Genomic DNA, 19,856 nt, shown 5'->3' on the forward strand with positions numbered 1-19,856 from the left:
CTACCCAAAGACTATACATGGACTGACCCTGGGTTCCAACTGCATAGGTAGCCATCAATAGCCTAGTAAGGGCACCAGTGGAAGGGGAAGCCCTTGGTCCTGTTAAGACTGGACCCCCAGTGAACGAGATTTTCGGGGGGAGGGTGGCAATGGGGGGAGGATTTGGAGGGAAACCCCCATGTAGAAGGGCAGGTGGAAGTGTTAGGGTTATGTTGGCATGAAATCCGGGAATGGGAATAACATTTGAAATGTAAATAAGAAGAAAAAAAAAGTTCAGCCAGCCTGTGTTATTTTAATTTTTAGTACAGTTAAAAACGAAGACATCACGACATTTTTTAATAAATGTTATAAAGTGTGAATTCATATTTTAAAGAAAACCTTGCCATGTTTATATAGGCAGGTACATTCAAAGGCACAGGTATGGATGTTAGAGGACAATTTTGGGGAGTTCTTTCCTACAACCTCACATGCCTTGGGAATAGAACTCATAAGCTTTGGAGCAGGTACTTTTACCAACTGAGACACCTTACTTACCTGAAAGCTGCTAAATCGGACTCTGTGTAGTCTATTAACATTAAAAATTCATACTTCAATACTCTTATAAAAGTACACTGAACAGTTCTAGATAAAACAAATGCACTTTGCGTATACAAAATGTCTGCATCACTTGACAACGTTGTTAGTGCAAATAACATGTCATTAAAGTTCGCTAAATTTTTACCTTCATACCTTTAAATATAAATCATATTTATTATTTTGTTTTATAAATGTATACTAGATTATTATATTACAATTAATAATTAAGCAAATGAGTAAGAACATTTAGTGGGACCAATGTGGGAGTATTATACAAGTAATTTCATATAACTTATTATGAATTACCAGTGGGAGAAAACATAATTACAAGTAAACTAATTACATCACTGTAACAGCAGTTGGAATTTTTTTCTATTATATTAAATGGAATTAACTTACTCATAAAATAAATATCTCTCCATGAGCACAGAGAACTCAATTGTAGTTTTAAGAAAAACAAATTTAAGGAAGATTTAAAACATTTCAAAACAGCATGGGCACATCATAAATTACAAAAAAATCAGAAAACAGGTTTTAGTAAACATGATTTGTCCTCATCAAACATTATAAGGTGGCATAATGCTAAGGCATTCAGTAAAATGTAAAGATTGGGGAGCAGAGAAAAGATACTGAGGAATAAATAGTGTAAAACAGAATAGTGTAAAACAGAATAGTGTGAAACAGAATAGTGTGAAGGAGTTTAGAAGGAAGATAAGAAGTGAAAAAAGAATAAACAAAAAATAAGTGAAAGTGATGGAAGACAGAAGAATCGTGACAGGGAAGGCTGGAAAGAAAGTGACAAATTAAAAGTAACACACACCTGGAAGTCAGGATGGAAAAGGCTATATGGGCAAACAGAGAGACAGGAACCCTAGCCTCATGATCTCTCTACCAAAATCATTGTGTCATGCACCGTGCACAGTCACACTTTAATGGTATTTAGAGGGCAGAAAATGGTATTCAAGGAGAAGTCCCCATAATGGAATGCTATTGGCCATGTCAGCAGAAGAAAAGACACATAGGCTGGGAGCGTCGCTCCTGACTCTTGGCCATGGGATGCACTGCTTGTCCTAGGAACTGTCAAGAAAACTGCACATCACCGAATGCTGGAGAGTCCTTGGAGAGCAAACTTTCCAGGAGTGAGCCTGCTGCATATGCTTCTCACTGTGATACAACGGAGTGCATATGGACAGAAATGGGGAGAAGGGGGTGCTTCAAACATTAACAATGTAAAACTGTTGTATTAATGCAACAAAGAATAGAGCACTTGGAAAGTATTAAATGAGAAACAACAAAAACAAAAAACATATGAATGGTTCTCATATGTAAATGTATGTATAATATACAATAAATGTAAGAATTCTAAATAACTGAGAAAATTGTCTTGTGTTTTGTCTTTGTTTTATTTTTCAGGCAGAATCTCATGATCCAAGATTAACCTTGAAATCGCTAGGAATGTACCTTGAATTTCTGTTCATCTTGCCTCTATCTCCAGAGTGCTATCTATGATCAGAGGAACGTATCACCATGTGTATCACCATTGCTGTAAGGCAATAGCGATTGAACTTGGCACTTTATGTGTGCTAGGAAGGTATTCCAATATCTTCGTTATACCCCTGCTTCCTACTTGCAGTTTTATACCATTTAAAATCAGCAATATCTTTGTTTTATATATTTATAGATTATTTTTTATTCAACTTTAATTGCTAAGAAGAAAAAGAAACTGTGAAAGTCTGAAGGCTGCACATTTTATTATGTTCCTACATGTTTGTGTCTCTTTAATATTTTCTGATAAAAATATAAGAGCCACTTCCTACAGAGTCATTACAATAAAACTTTTGTATTATTAATTTGTTAGGAAAGATACTGAGATGCTATATTTACTTTTTTTTCATTTTGATTAACTAGTATTACTTTTTCTTTTCACAATTTTCTATTCAGGGCATATTTTACTTCATATGACTGAGAGAACAGCTAAGGTTGCTTCAATGATGTTTCTATTTTTAACAACCCTTAGACCCACTTGTCACTGAATAAAAAACTTTGTCTCCTTAAGTAATTCTCCCTAAAAAGAAAAGCAAGCACCTGCATTTGGTTCACCCAGTTAACTGAAAAACTGTACTTCTTGATCAAAAGGCAACCAGAGTTCATTTCTTGGTGGGAATACTATCAATATTTAATAACTTGTCAGGACAAAGGCTCTGTAATTGTCAGCACTGTTATAAAAACAAGGCTTTGTAACAATGAGGTAAAATTGAATACATATCTCAAAAAGACTTTTCTTGGAATCTTTGTTTGCCAAAGGTTAAATATGCAATGTGACACCAAGAACTGCTGTATCTCATAGATTGTAAAAATATCTTTTATTGTACATATATTTTTCCTTTTGCTTACAAGGAAAATTATCTTTGGAGCAGTTAACTGCCATGTGTCTTGTCCCAGAAGAAGGTTATGATGGAGTCATCTTGTACAATGATTTTCTATTTGCAAAATTAAAATTTATTTTCTATTTTTCTTTTTATCTTAACTTGGGTACTGCATTCATAAGTAGGTTCTTCAAGTCTGCTGCTCTGATCACCAAAATGTTTACCACTAAATGAAGGCATGGGTTGCTTTTAGAAATTTGCTGTTTTTATGAATTATGCATATTAGAGAATTTAATCAAAGTAGTAAGTAGGTACTTCCAATTTGTTTTGATATAGAATATCTTAACTCTTACATATGTGGCAAAGGACTCTATATATGTAAAGGAATAAGAGGGTTATCACTGTCCAAAATAATTATCTTTTCTATGAGTACTAACTAGATTCAATAATTTAGCACGTCTCATTTAAGATAGTAGAATCTTTAGAATAAGATGGGGATAAAGAAGCAAAGAGAAATTGAAGTAAATGATGAGCTATTTTTCAGCCATACAAGAAAACAGCCATAATCCAGAATCTATCTTCACAGGAACAAGTTATAAATTTCTATGTAATTTCAGCTCTATAAACTATATAATAATAACATATATTATTATTAAGCATGGGCTGCCTTTCTTTTTCCAGAATGGCACATGCTCTCCAGTTTTATACATTTATACCTATATAACCATCTAAACAAGAGGGCTGCATTGTAAAATGTGACTCAGAATATAACCATGAAAAAAAATTATTCTAAATTCATATTGTCTCATTTGACATCTGGCTCTGTTATGTTTTTTTTTTTTATTAACTTGAGTATTTGTTATATACATTTTGAGTGTTATTCCCTTTCACGGTATCCGGGCAAACATCCCCCTCCCCCCTCCCCTTCCTTATGGGTGTTCCCCTCCCAACCCTCCCCCCATTGCCGCCCTCCCCCCACCAGTCTAGTTCACTGGGGGTTCAGTCTTAGCAGGACCCAGGGCTTCTCCTTCCACTGGTGCTTTTACTAGGATATTCATTGCTACCTATGAGGTCAGAGTCCAGGGTCAGTCCATGTATAGTCTTTAGGTAGTGGCTTAGTCCCTGGAAGCTCTGGTTGCCTCGCATTGTTGTACATATGGGGTCTCGAGCCCCTTCAAGATCTTCCAGTTCTTTCTCTGATTCCTTCAACGGGGGTCCTATTCTCAGTTCAGTGGTTTGCTGCTGGCATTCGCCTCTGTATTTGCTGTATTCTGGCTGTGTCTCTCAGGAGCGATCTACATCCGGCTCCTGTCGGTCTGCACTTCTTTGCTTCATCCATCTTGTCTAATTGGGTGGCTGTATATGTATGGGCCACATGTGGGGCAGGCTCTGAATGGGAGTTCCTTCAGTCTCTGTTTTAATCTTTGCCTCTCTCTTCCCTGCCAAGGGTATTCTTGTTCCCCTTTTAAAGAAGGAGTGAAGCATTCACATTTTGATCATCCGTCTTGAGTTTCATTTGTTCTAGGCATCTAGGGTAATTCAAGCATTTGGGCTAATAGCCACTTATCAATGAGTGCATACCATGTATGTCTTTCTGTGATTGGGTTAGCTCACTCAGGATGATGTTTTCCAGTTCCAACCATTTGACTACGAATTTCATAAATTCATTGTTTTTTATAGCTGAGTAATATTCCATTGTGTAGATGTACCACATTTTCTGTATCCATTCCTCTGTTGAAGGGCATCTGGGTTCTTTCCAGCTTCTGGCTATTATAAATAAGGCTGCGATGAACATAGTGGAGCACGTGTCTTTTTTATATGTTGGGGCATCTTTTGGGTATATGCCCAAGAGAGGTATAGCTGGATCCTCAGGCAGTTCAATGTCCAATTTTCTGAGGATCCTCCAGACTGATTTCCAGAATGGTTGTACCAGTTTGCAATCCCACCAACAATGGAGGAGTGTTCCTCTTTCTCCACATCCTCGCCAGCATCTGTAGTCCCCTGAGTTTTTGATCATAGCCATTCTCACTGGTGTGAGGTGAAATCTCAGGGTTGTTTTGATTTGCATTTCCCTTATGACTAAAGATGTTGAACATTTCTTTAGGTGTTTCTCAGCCATTCGGCATTCCTCAGCTGTGAATTCTTTGTTTAGCTCTGAACCCCATTTTTAATAGGGTTATTTGTTTCCCAGCGGTCTAACTTCTTGAGTTCTTTGTATACATTGGATATAAGGCCTCTATCTGTTGTAGGATTGGTAAAGATCTTTTCCCAATCTGTTGGTTGCCGTTTTGTCCTAACCACAGTGTCCTTTGCCTTACAGAAGCTTTGCAGTTTTATGAGATCCCATTTGTCGATTCTTGATCTTAGAGCATAAGCCATTGGTGTTTTGTTTAGGAAATTTTTTCCAGTGCCCATGTGTTCCAGATGCTTCCATAGTTTTTCTTCTATTAGTTGGAGTGTGTCTGGTTTGATGTGGAGGTCCTTGATCCACTTGGACTTAAGCTTTGTACAGGGTGATAAGCATGGATCGATCTGCATTCTTCTACACGTTGCCCTCCAGTTGAACCAGCACCATTTGCTGAAAATGCTATCTTTTTTCCATTGGATGGTTTTGGCTCCTTTGTCAAAAATCAAGTGACCATAGGTGTGTGGGTTCATTTCTGGGTCTTCAGTTCTATTCCATTGGTCTATCTGTCTGTCTCTGTACCAATACCATGCAGTTTTTATCACTATTGCTCTGTAATACTACTTGAGTTCAGGGATAGTGATTCCCCCTGAAGTCCTTTTATTGTTGAGGATAGCTTTAGCTATCCTGGGTTTTTTGTTATTCCAGATGAATTTGCAAATTGTTCTGTCTAACTCTTTGAAGAATTGGATTGGTATTTTGATGGGGATTGCATTGAATCTGTAGATTGCTTTTGGTAAAATGGCCATTTTTACTATATTAATCCTGCCAATCCATGAGCATGGGAGATCTTTCCATCTTCTGAGGTCTTCTTCAATATCCTTCTTCAGTGTCTTGAAGTTCTTATTGTACAGATCTTTTACTTGCTTTGTTAAAGTCACACCAAGGTACTTTATATTATTTGGGTCTATTATGAAGGGTGTCGTTTCCCTAATTTCTTTCTCGGCTTGTTTCTCTTTTGTATAGAGGAAGGCAACTGATTTATTTGAGTTAATTTTATACCCAGCCACTTTGCTGAAGTTGTCTATAAGCTTTAGTAGTTCTCTGGTGGAACGTTTGGGATCACTTAAATATACTATCATATCATCTGCAAATAGTGATATTTTGACCTCTTCTTTTCCGATCTGTATCCGCTTGACCTCCTTTTGTTGTCTGATTGCTCTGGCTAGAACTTCAAGAACTATATTGAATAAGTAGGGAGAGAGTGGGCAGCCTTGTCTAGTCCCTGATTTTAGTGGGATTGCTTCAAGTTTCTCTCCATTTAGTTTAATGTTAGCAACTGGTTTGCTGTATATGGCTTTTACTATGTTTGGGTATGGGCCTTGAATTCCTATTCTTTCCAGGACTTTTATCATGAAGGGGTGTTGAATTTTGTCAAATGCTTTCTCAGCATCTAATGAAATGATCATGTGGTTTTGTTCTTTCGGTTTGTTTATATAATGGATCACGTTGATGGTTTTCTGTATATTAAACCGTCCCTGCATGCCTGGGATGAAGCCTACTTGGTCATGGTGGATGATTGTTTTGATGTGCTCTTGGATTCGGTTTGCCAGAATTTTGTTGAATATTTTTGCGTCGATATTCATAAGGGAAATTGGTCTGAAGTTCTCTTTCTTTGTTGTGTCCTTGTGTGGTTTAGGTGTAAGAGTATTTGTGGCTTCGTAGAAGGTATTCGGTAGTGATCCATCTGTTTCAATTTTGTGGAATAGTTTGGATAATATTAGTATGAGGTCTTCTATGAAGGTTTGATAGAATTCTGCACTAAACCCGTCTGGACCTGGGCTCTTTTTGGTTGGGAGACCTTTAATGACTGCTTCTATTTCCTTAGGAGTTATGGGGTTGTTTAACTGGTTTATCTGTTCCTGATTTAACTTCGGTACCTGGTATCTGTCTAGGAAATTGTCCATTTCCTGAAGATTTTCAAGTTTTGTTGAATATAGGTTTTTATAGTAAGATCTGATGATATTTTGAATTTCCTCTGAATCTGTTGTTATGTCTCCCTTTTCATTTCTAATTTTGTTAATTTGGACGCACTCTCTGTGTCCTCTCGTTAGTCTGGCTAAGGGTTTATCTATCTTGTTGATTTTCTCAAAGAACCAACTTTTGGTTCTGTTGATTCTTTCTATGGTCCTTTTTGTTTCTACTTGGTTGATTTCAGCTCTGAGTTTGATTATTTCCTGCCTTCTACTCCTCCTGGGTGTATTTGCTTCTTTTTGTTTTAGAGCTTTTAGGTGTGCTGTCAAGCTGCTGACATATGCTCTTTCCTGTTTCTTTCTGCAGGCACTCAGCGCTATGAGTTTTCCTCTTAGCACAGCTTTCATTGTGTCCCATAAGTTTGGGTATGTTGTACCTTCATTTTCATTAAATTCTAAAAAGTTTTTAATTTCTTTCTTTATTTCTTCCTTGACCAGGTTATCATTGAGTAGAGCATTGTTCAATTTCCAAGTATATGTGGGCATTCTTCCTTGATTGTTATTGAAGACCAGTTTTAGGCCGTGGTGGTCCGATAGCACGCATGGGATTATTTCTATCTTTCTGTACATGTTGAAGCCCGTTTTTTGACCAATTATATGGTCAATTTTGGAGAAAGTACCATGAGGAGCTGAGAAGAAGGTATATCCTTTTGCTTTAGGATAGAATGTTCTATAAATATCTGTTACGTCCATTTGGCTCATGACTTCTCTTAGTCTGTCTACATCTCTGTTTAATTTCTGTTTCCATGATCTGTCCATTGATGAGAGTGGGGTGTTGAAATCTCCCACTATTATTGTGTGAGGTGCAGTGTGTGTTTTGAGCTTTAGTAAGGTTTCTTTTACATATGTAGGTGCCCTTGTATTTGGGGCATTGATATTTAGGATTGAGAGTTCATCTTGGTGGATTTTTCCTTTGATGAATATGAAGTGTCCTTCCTTATCTTTTTTGATGACTTTTAGTTGAAAATTGATTTTATTTGATATTAGAATGGCTACTCCAGCTTGCTTCTTCTGACCATTTGCTTGGAAAATTGTTTTCCAGCCTTTCACTCTGAGGTAATGTCTGTCTTTGTCTCTGAGGTGTGTTTCCTGTAGGCAGCAGAATGCAGGGTCCTCGTTGCGTATCCAGTTTGTTAATCTATGTCTTTTTATTGGGGAGTTGAGGCCATTGATGTTGAGAGATATTAAGGAATAGTGATTATTGCTTCCCGTTATATTCATATTTGGATGTGAGGTTATGTTTGTGTGCTTTCATTCTCTTTGTTTTGTTGCCAAGACGATTAGTTTCTTGCTTCTTCTAGGGTATAGCTTGCCTCCTTATGTTGAGCTTTACCATTTATTATCCTTTGTAGTGCTGGATTTGTAGAAAGATATTGTGTAAATTTGGTTTTGTCATGGAATATCTTGGTTTCTCCATCTATGTTAATTGAGAGTTTTGCAGGATACAATAACCTGGGCTGGCATTTGTGTTCTCTTAGGGTCTGTATGACATCAGTCCAGGATCTTCTGGCCTTCATAGTTTCTGGCGAGAAGTCTGGTGTGATTCTGATAGGTCTGCCTTTATATGTTACTTGACCTTTTTCCCTTACTGCTTTTAATATTCTTTCTTTATTTTGTGCGTTTGGTGTTTTGACAATTATGTGACGGGAGGTGTTTCTTTTCTGGTCCAATCTATTTGGAGTTCTGTAGGCTTCTTGTATGCCTATGGGTATCTCTTTTTTTAGTTTAGGGAAGTTTTCTTCTATTATTTTGTTGAAGATATTTACTGGTCCTTTGAGCTGGGAGTCTTCACTCTCTTCTATACCTATTATCCTTAGGTTTGATCTTCTCATTGAGTCCTGGATTTCCTGTATGTTTTGGACCAGTAGCTTTTTCCGCTTTACATTATCTTTGACAGTTGAGTCAATGATTTCTATGGAATCTTCTGCTCCTGAGATTCTCTCTTCCATCTCTTGTATTCTGTTGGTGAAGCTTGTATCTACAGCTCCTTGTCTCTTCTTTTGGTTTTCTATATCCAGGGTTGTTTCCATGTGTTCTTTCTTGATTGCTTCTATTTCCATTTTTAATTCCTTCAACTGTTTGATTGTGTTTTCCTGGAATTCTTTCAGGGATTTTTGCGATTCCTCTCTGTAGGCTTCTACTTGTTCTCTAAGGGAGTTCTTCACGTCTTTCTTGAAGTCCTCCAGCATCATGATCAAATATGATTTTGAAACTAGATCTTTCTTTTCTGGTGTGTTTGGATATTCCATGTTTGTTTTGGTGGGAGAATTGGGCTCCGATAATGCCATGTAGTCTTGCTTTCTGTTGCTTGGGTTCCTGCGCTTGCCTCTCACCATCAGATTATCTCTAGTGTTACTTTGTTCTGCTATTTCTGACAGTGGCTAGACTGTCCTATAAGCCTGTGTGTCAGGAGTGCTGTAGACCTGTTTTCCTCTCTTTCAGTCAGTTATGGGGACAGAGTGTTCTGCTTTCGGGCGTGTAGTTTTTCCTCTCTACAGGTCTTCAGCTGTTCCTGTGGGCCTGTGTCTTGAGTTCACCAGGCAGCTTTCTTGCAGCAGAAAAGTTGGTCTTACCTGTGGTCCCGGGGCTCAAGTTCGCTCGTGGGGTGCTGCCCACGGGCTCTCTGCAGCGGCAGCAACCAGGAAGACCTGTGCCGCCCCTTCCGGGAGCTTCAGTGCACCAGGGTTCCAGATGGTTTTTGGCTTTTTCCTCTGGCGTCCGAGATGTGTGTGCAGAGAGCAGTCTCTTCTGGTTTCCCAGGCTTGTCTGCCTCTCTGAAGGTTTAGCTCTCCCTCCCACGGGATTTGGGTGCAGAGAACTGTTTATCCGGTCTGTTTCCCTCAGGTTCCGGTGGTGTCTCAGGCAGGGGTCCTGCCACTCCTGAGCCCTCCCCCACGGGAGCCCAGAGGCCTTATACAGTTTCCTCTTGGGCCAGGGATGTGGGCAGGGGTGGGCAGTGTTGGTGGTCTCTTCCGCTCTGCAGCCTCAGTAGTGCCCACCTGACCAGGCGGTGAGGTCTCTTTCCCACAGGGTCTGGGAGCAGAGAGCTGCTGCTGGCTGGGATCCGTGGGCGTGGGACCTCCGGCAAACACAGGACGTGCCCGGTCCTAGATGAGCTCTGCCTCTGTGTGTCCCGATCTCACCAGGCAGCTCTCTTGCAGCAGACAAGTTGGTCTTACCTGTGGTCCCGAGGCTCAAGTTTGCTCGTGGGGTGCTGCCCAAGGGCTCTCTGCTGCGGCAGCAACCAGCAAGACCTCTGTTATGTTTTTATATGACTCTAGCTAAGTCCTTTAATCTATCTGCAACTCAGTCTCTTTACATGTAAAATAAAATAATAAAAATAAATTATCTCAGAGATGCTCTCTGACTTACATAAGTTAACCAGTAAAAATGTATTATCATTGTATAGCTTACATAGCTGGGACTCAGTGGTAAAGAATGAGTACTATTCTTACAGATTTGAACACAGTTTCCATATCCATACCAAGTAGCTTACAACCTGCAGTTCATAAGTCCATTTCTAGGAGATTTCACACCCTTTTTTGACCTCCACTGGCACTTGAACAAACACAGCATATATTCACATTCACATAAAACAGGTAAATTTAAAAGATTACGCAGCTCACTAAATAATAAAAATTCTGGCCTTGTAAATTTAGTAAACAAAGGTGACCAACAGGGTGAAAATGAATTATAATGCAGAAATTCATTCTAAGTTTAGCTCTGCAGTGTCCTGGAGAGATGGCTCAACAGCTAAGAGTGTATCCTGCTCTTGTAGAGTACCTGGGTTTGCTTCCTAGTACTCACATTGGGCAGCTCATAACTGTCTATAAATGTTGTTCCCAAGGTCTAATTCCTGCTGCCTTGGTGGGAACTGTTGTAGTCATGTGGTGTATGTACAGACATTAAACATATAAACACACATACATACAAGTAAAATATAAAGAAAACCAAAATTACTAAATCTTGAAAGAAAATTAACTCAATCATTTACTTATTCATTCACTATACTTAAAGTTTATAATATTCTATTTCAAGTTAAATACATAACTATCTCATCAATGTACCTCTGATGCATTATTTGGTAAGATGTTTTGTGATTAAATTTGGCTGACTATATGAATAAGATAAACAGACATATGTGAATATATATCTATATCTATCTATATAGATATGTGTGTGTATATAATACAATAAAATAAACCACATAAAATGTTTTATAATTTTTCCCAAAATTTATCACTCTTTCTTAATTTGATATTACCTTAAGCAGTGGAATAAAACATGTTTTCTTTCCCAGAAAAAAAGAAGGGAGCTCCATGACCCTCTACCCCTAAGTCAAACAAGCAAATAGTGTTTCCAATATAAATAGATATATTTATGACCTATGAAATGTCATAATATCTATAAAGACCATTGGGGTGGAACATAACCTACATGGGGTTGAAGAAATGATCTATAAACTCAGTGGCAAGTAGGTGGGAATGCACGAATGTGTCAATCTTTTTTCATGGGATTTAGATTCAGCAATGGCTATTATTTAACCTAAGCTGTAAGGTGATCAAACGACTCACTTTGCTGTTTTAATAACATAAATAAAATCAACATAAAGTCCTTTACAGAGCATTTTTGTGCTGAGGATCCCTTTGAGGAAAGTTCTAGAGAATATGATATTCAGAATTAAAACACAAAACAAAACAAACCAACCAAAGAAAAACTCTACTTTGCTCATGATGAAGGCCAACTATTATTTACAAAAATGCCCTCTCTAGTACTCACTTGATGGGTTGTCTGTGCTGTGAAGGCTTACCATTGGGACCTTTGGACCTAGAATTTAAAAATATACAGATAAAGGTTTTTAAAAAAATAGTTGAACATACAAAGGTATGTACCGCCAAGCTAATGGTATATAGAGAGAACTGACTCCTAAAATGTCTTCTGATTTCCACATATGCATCATGCCATGTATACACACATACACACATACAAGCAAGTAAATAAATACAATAAGAACATCTAAGTCACGTTTACTATAAAGACTACATGACAGAGTTCCTTTTCCCAAATGGAAGTAATGTATATTTAAAATACCATGAAACAGAAACAAAATAATTAGAGTTCATGTCATTCATTATATTCCAAGGGATGTATAAATTCCATTTTGTTTCTAAGAAGTACAGTGCCACATTAAAGGGAAATAGATTATTTTCAATATATTCTTATAAGATTTCTCTAGAAACATCCATGTGAGGCTATGGCGTTATTGCCATAATACAAAACAAGAGGTGGGAGCTATTGCTCAGCACCAAATTAAGAAGAGCAGAGGAAGTAAGTTCGTACAAACCCCAAATACTTAAATAAGTATGGGTGTTCTATGTGAACATGCACCCCCCTTTGTATTTGTGTGTGTGTGTGTGTGTGTGTGTGTGTGCAAGTGGAAGTCAAAACAAACTTGGGCATGGCTCTTCACTTTCCATTGATTTTTCTTTTAAAAATAATTTCTCATACCGGCTTGGAATTTGCCAAGTAGGTGATACTGGATGCCAGCAATCCCTGGGGTATTTACCTGCCCCTCTTTCCAAGGACTGGGATTATAATTATATGTCATCATACTAAACATATTTTTAATGTTACTTATGAGAACCAAGGCCAGGTCCTCATTCTTACAAGGAAAGTATTTTACCAATGCAGTAGGTTCTTTTGTTTCCAATGGTCCTCATTTCCTAATATTAAAACTACTTCTGAGGAAGACTTTTTTTTAAAAGTAGGTAAATTATGATTGTACTGTGGTTTTGTCAAAATAATTGTCTACCTCTTCACATACCCATTTTGATATACAGCACTTTAATTTTTAAATTTCTAAAGATTTTTATTTTGAACGTATTAGAGAGATGGTTCAGCAGTTAGGGCATGTATTATCCTTAGAAATAATGGGGATTCAGTTTTCAGTACTCAAGTTGAAAAGCTCACAACCACCACTCCCGTTCCACGAAGTCTGATGCCCTCCTTTGGCCTCCTCTAAGTGAAATAGTGGTCTAAGCTTTGAATCTCATGACATATAAACACCTATTAATGATGGTAATGCAAATTGATTTTAAAAAAGTGTATGCATTTGAATCCTATTGAAAAGTATATACTATCTAACCTTCACAGAATAACAAGAAATGTTGATTCATGGGACTAAAGCTGGCATCAAAATACGTGCAATCTTCTTTCCTAAAGTTGCATGAGATGCAATCACGACTCAATAGTCCTTCAGTAGAAGCACTAGAAAAATAAAGCAAAAAGGAGAAATAATGTTAATATAGACTCTTGAAATTAATAACATCAATATTTAAATGCAGTCAAATAGAAAATTTGCCTGAGAGCTCCTGTGAAAATTTCTTGTCACTTATGATTCATCCAACACATGCAAATTTACTTTCCATTATTAAAGTTAGGATACATGCATTTTTTCCTGGGGAATAATAATAATATTGGATATACATATAAGTATTAAGTACATAAAACTAAATAAACATACCAATTCCCATTGGATTCACTATAATTTACTTTTTTTTCTATTTCCCCTTTTAATATTTATTTTTGGTTATGTGTATGTCTATACATATATGTGCACCTATGTGTGGATACCTGAGGCCAGAAGAGGGCATCTGGATTCTGAGAACTGAACTCTAGTCTTTTGCAAGTGCAGTATAGAATTAAAATGCTGAGATATCTCTAGTCTCTACATTGTTTTTTATGTGCAGTCTAGAAGAAAATTTGTTCATACAGGCAAAGATAAGTAATCCTTAATAAATAGCAGTCAAAAGGATGAACAATTGTTTCTAAAAATTCTCTCTAAATGAAGGTCATCACTTTGTAACCTCAACAGTCTAAACATTAGAATTCACTATCCTAACTTGTATTACTAAAGATGGGCACTGAGATTTTTAGGAAAGAAATTGCACTGTGTCTGAAAATATATGAGATACTACTGACATTCAAAGTCAACAGAAAAGCTTTTGTCTATATTTTATGAGCGTGGTGTTTAGGGCAGAAAGCATAATAAAAACATATGCTTTCTATTCCCTCAAAAGAGAGGACTCATGATGGCTATTCTGGGGAGTTGTTGGCATCTAATGGCTCTTGAAAGAAGGAGAGTCATTTCCTTTTGTGGTTTAGACATTCATAATTTGCCCATGTTCCCATAAATAACCCTAACAAAACTTTCTCTATCTCTGTTTTCCCAACAACACATACTACATGACAGTAGCTTGAAAGGAAGAAGAAGATCTACAGGACTGAGAGGCCAAGGGAGTGAATGCGACTTAAATACATTACATGCATCTATGAAAATGTCATAGGGACATTGTTACACATAATACTAACAAATGCTTATTTTAGCAAAGTGTTCTCAACCACATTTAAAATGGGCCACGATTTATATATTATATAAATATATAAGGAACAAGTTGGAAGAATGAACTCTTTCTCTGTGTTATTTGCAACCCTCAGAATTACAATTTCATACTTGAAATGCTGTGAGATCATGACAATCCACAGACATACTAGGCACCTAAAAATTCACTCTGTGATGACTTGTAAAATAACCACATACATTTATTGAACTATGGTTATAAATTTTGTCACTTAAGTCATTTTTCAGACACAATTCAGTTTTATTAAATATAGCCGCAGTGATGTCCAACCATCATTCTAGAGAGTTAGTATATAGTCCACGCTGGGTTGGTAACACTAAGATTTGAAGCCATTGACTTTCAATAAGGCCTTCACATCCAAGGTCCATGGAGATTTACACTGGTATTTAAGACTTACTTATTTAGTATGTGTTCTTGTGGAATATGCAGATGAATTTAGGAGTAATCTCCTGTGTATGCATGTGCAGGAGCCAAATGCTGATGTTGGGTATTACCATCTCTTTCCCCTCTCCTTATGTTTTGGAGACAGAGTCTCTCACTAAAACCAAAGGTTTCTGTTTCAGCTATGCTGTCTAGCTAGAAAGTTGCAGGAATCCTCCTGTCTCTCTGCCCGTTCAGACAATGATTACAAGCTTTCATAGCCACTATTACTGTGGATGCACTGGATCAGAACTCATCCTCAGGCATCTACAAGAAGTACTTTGCTCACTAAATATCTACCCAGCATCTTTCACAATGCTTTTAGACAAAAACACTAACACTGGATTAAAAGTTCTGATTCTACCATTAATTAAATCAACAACCGACCTTTTTACAGCTCAAGCAAGACATTGACCGAAATTTTTGGATCAAATTCCATTTTACAATCAATCGAAATGGCAATTCATAAGCCATGTAAGAGGATATTTTTTGGAACTCTATTCTCTTTCTAGGAAGTTCACTGCACTAGTCCAGGTCAGGGGCAAATTAATTTCTGTGTTATAGTCACAAGACAAGAAACCACACATATCTAAATAGTAGATGTGATTCAAGACTCATTTAGACGAATAAGAGCAAAGAGTCTCAAGCAAATTCATCCACTGACCTTGACCAGAGCTTAATCTCCAATGGTCGTTTCTTTTAGAATTTTTGCTTGTTTTTAATGAGAGAACTAAAATATGATGTACATCTCTAAAACATTGTTCATGGTTATGAGGGTTAGTTTTCATTGTCAACCTCACATAACTTAGAATATTAATAGTGAGTTATCCATATTTGGTAGATCTGAGAGATAATATCAGAGAATTTTCCTTATTTGTGGTAGTTGAAGTGAGGAGACCTGTTGTGAATGTGAGATATGCCATTCTTCAGGGTGTGTGCTCCTCTGTATGTACACATTTGTATATGTCTTTCTCAATTGGTTTCTATTTCATTTAATTGGGCAGTCCATAAACTGAAAGCTTGCCTACTCTTGCTAGTCTATCATGCCAATTTGCTCTGGGAATCCCACATCCTCACCTCTCCAGGGCTGGATTTTCTTCTATCTGGCTTTTGCATAGGAGGCAGAAATCCAAACTCCAGTCTCCATGATTATGGTGAGCACTTTATATCCCATGTCCTCTATATACATTTTTACTTTCCAAACATAAAGTATAAGCTACTTGATAAGGAGAGGTAAAACTTCTCAAGTAGGGTGAATTTCCACTGAGAATAAACCACGGCAGACTTGACATGTTTTAAAACGGGTGTGTGAAATGGAAATTTGAAGTGCATGTAGAATCCAGAAAAAATAAGCCCTTTGACTGCTCAAAATAAAAGACATATGAGGTCCTGTTGAGAGCTTGCAGAATGGGGAGGCATTTTAATGTTGAAGAGTTGAGCTATAAAGCCCTTGATTAATTTAATTTCATATGTAGACATACTGGGCAGATGTAACTATTTACATATGTATTGCGACACTTTGATTAAGCAGAGGACCTCATAGACTCAACGAATCTACTTTTTCCAATAATCTCTTTAACTTTATGTACCTGAAGACAACAAGAACAAACAAAAAAAGAAAGAAGAAAGAAAGAAAGAAAGAAAGAAAGAAAGAAAGAAAGAAAGAAGAAAGAAAGAAAAAACTTTGCTTGACAGAATTTGTATTCAGAGACCCATCCATCATGCTATTATGTTACATAGGAATAAATTTTATTTTTGACACATTGATTAATGTACAGAAAACGCAACATGAGATGGTGCAGAGGAATGATTGCTAGGAAATTATGAAAATGTCTGTCATGTGTAGTGGTGAGAAAATTTATATATATATATATATATATATACATATATAAAACAATGTAAAACTATAAAAGTGGATAAAGAAGAAACATAGAAATCTCATGTCTGGAAAAACCTGGGCACTCAGAGGGTGACAGATGAGGAACCAGAGAAAGACTGTGAGGTTCTTTTTGAAGAGATTGGTCCTATGAAAAGTAATGATGCTCTGCTACATGTTCAGAGAAGAGACTAGCATAACTGTGCTCTGAGAGGCTTCATCCATCAGCTCACCAAACAGATGCAGAGACCCACAGAAAGTCACTAGCTGGAGCTCCAGGAGTCCTGGGAAGGATTGAGGGACTCAGACGGGATAGGGTCTTCACAAGACGACAAAAGTTTCAACTAACATGGACCCTTGGGACCCGGAGAATGAGCCACAAATCAAAGAGCATGCAGATGCTGGATCTAGGCCTCCCTCAAATATGTAGCAAATGTGCATCTTGGTCGTCATGTGGTCCAGTAACAACTAGAGCGGGAGATGTCCCTGTTTCTATTGCTTGCCTGTGGATCTCTTTCCCCTATCTTGGCTGCTTTGTCTCACATCAATGGTAGGGAATGAGTCTGGTCCTGCAGTCACTTGTTTTGCCATGAGGGGTAGGTGCATGATAGTAGGGGAAATAAGGAGTAGTGGGGCGCCTTCTGTTCTCAGAGGAAAAGGGGAGAGGCAAGGGGAGGAGCTGTGTGTGGCAGGGTGAGTGGGGCTGGGATGAGAGGGAGGGCTGCAATCAGGATGTAAGGCCAATAAAAAAAGTAATGGGAATAAAAAGAAAACTATATTCAGGTTTGTCATATCTTCATTGTTGTGTATTTGCAGTGTGGACTGAATTTCCAAGGACACTGTAGAAATCAATGACTGCTTAACAGTTAAGTGATTGTAGAGCAGCTGCAGGATCAACGCCAAATAATCTTGGGTTATTTTAGCTGTTCTAAGAGCCGTTTATTGGCACCTTTATTTAGGAAGCAAAAGACTTCTAAATTTCACCAACTTCTAAATTAAGAATGTCATCAGATACTGGCACCTGATAACTCTAGCACAGATTCCCCAGACTTGCAGTAAGTTGTCTAACTGAGGTTTCCACAGATGCACCTGAAAAGTATCTTGATTTTTGACTGTCTTTGTCCTCTTACAACAAAGCTCCACTGTTACCTCATTGGAATTCTGTATTTGAGGTGATCTGAATCTGTTTCCTGGCTATGACCACTTATATTTGGCTCTGAAATAGACTGTCTTTTCTTCTCTCTGAAATGTGAGGTGCATCTTTTTGTTATACACAAATAAAAAAGAAAGAAACAAAGAAAATATCAAGAGAGAAAAGTCTGTTCAACATGTAGCTTCCTATGTTTCCTGAGGTACACACACAAGAGAAAAGACCAAGAGTCTGAGGTTGTCATATTGAGACTTGTATGATTTCCCCTTGACATATTGAAAACAATCTGAGTTTCCTTCCATGCCATTGTCCATTTGTGTTCTTAGCCTCTGAAAAGCCAACCTGGGGGAAATGAGTTTATACCTACCTGTATAGCTGTCTCCCTCGGGGAGAAAATTCTGTGCTCAGAAAGTAGCTGTTTGGGAAGAAAAGCAAAGTTTTAGTGGTAGATTTTTTTCCCTTCAACCTTAATTTTCACTTGAATTTTTCTAACCCATCAAAAAGACTGACAGTGGCTGCTAATTTATTCAGACATAGGATTTTGTTCTATCCAAGAAATACATTGGTCTTTTTTATAAAATAATCATCCTGATTTTCCAATGTCTTACAAGTAGTAAGAACTGGGTCTGTGTACAGTGTCTGTGAATGAAGGAGGGTTAACAATTATAAAAATGTATTTGTATTTCTATGTGTATCTGTGTGTTTAATTGTATGTGTGTGCAAATGTACATGTAGGCCAACAGAGGGTATCAGATTTCCCTGGGGCTGGAATTACAAGTAGTTTTGAGACTACTCATATGGGTACTAGAAACTGAACCTTGGTCCTGTACAAGAGCAGTACCTGGTCCAGCTCCAAGACAATGTTTCTAAAGGGGTTATTTTTACATGGGTTGCTTGATCAAACAACCATAGAATAGTTCTCTAATAATAGAAAAGATTACACTTGATAATGCTGATGGCAGCCCATGTAGAGAAGGAAAAACAATCACATTTTTTGAGTTGTTTCATCATAGGCCAAGATCCTTATCACTTCCCAGTTTCCTGATGTCAGATGTCGCACCGTAATTTGCTCGCTTTTACTCTGAAAAAAGAAATAATAATAGATAAAAAGTAAGAAAATAAATAAATAATAAAATTGAAAATATTGATTTCTTATTTGGTTAAAATAATAGTACAAGCAGCATTTGCTTCATATAATTCTTTCTCAACAACTTAGGCTTGCTACACTAAACTCAATGACTCACACATATTCTAATAAAAAGACCAGGATGGGACAGCACCTTTATCCCTGAGCCATAGGTAAACAATACAGGAAATGCAGGTGTACAGTGTCACAGCAAACATTTCAGAAGAAACTGAAGTGACCAAGTAATGCTATTTATTCTCTACCTTCCATATGTGTGTTGTGCTGTAACATTTGGTATGTTGTAAAATATTGAAGCCAAGACAAACCTGACTACTCCCTCCAACATTTATCATTCTACTCTATATGTGTGAGTTATTACACTTAGTCACAGGTTATTTCTGTCCAGTACTGGTTGATCAGCTCAGGCTTATCCTGTCCTTCACTGTAGATGTGCACCATTTCATTGGGAAAGAAACATCACACACCTTTCTTATTAGCTTTGAAATATCCAAACCATTAGTCAAGCACAGTCATTTGACTGTGCTACGGAATGCCAGAACTTGTTCAAATTTCAGACTGCATCTGTGACTCCCACATTTTTGTTGTTAAAGGTATTCTCTTATAACTCCTGAGGTACATGACTGAGAGAACACCTACGATTGGAGGTCTTGGCTAGAAGACATATATGTGCTCTTAACCTGTGATGGTTTTCATGCTTCTGTTTGTTTTTGAGACAGATCATTCTACCTTAACCTCCCAATTG

General features: G+C 37.5%; 1 protein-coding gene across 3 annotated transcripts in view; it reads right to left on the reverse strand.

The window, feature by feature from the left end:
• Dpp10 (dipeptidyl peptidase like 10) overlaps positions 1-19,856 on the reverse strand; it is a 1,656,730-nt gene that overhangs the window by 47,312 nt on the left and 1,589,562 nt on the right. For all 3 annotated transcript variants that reach the window (NM_001415116.1, NM_001415117.1, NM_001012205.2), the window contains 4 exon segments: positions 11,880-11,927; positions 13,246-13,367; positions 18,335-18,382; positions 18,957-19,048. In NM_001415116.1, the coding sequence (NP_001402045.1) occupies positions 11,880-11,927; positions 13,246-13,367; positions 18,335-18,382; positions 18,957-19,048 (310 nt within the window).

This window comes from Rattus norvegicus, chromosome 13 (assembly GCF_021556685.1).
Source record: "Rattus norvegicus strain SHRSP/BbbUtx chromosome 13, alternate assembly SHRSP_T2T, whole genome shotgun sequence".
Classification (NCBI taxonomy): domain Eukaryota; kingdom Metazoa; phylum Chordata; class Mammalia; order Rodentia; family Muridae; genus Rattus; species Rattus norvegicus.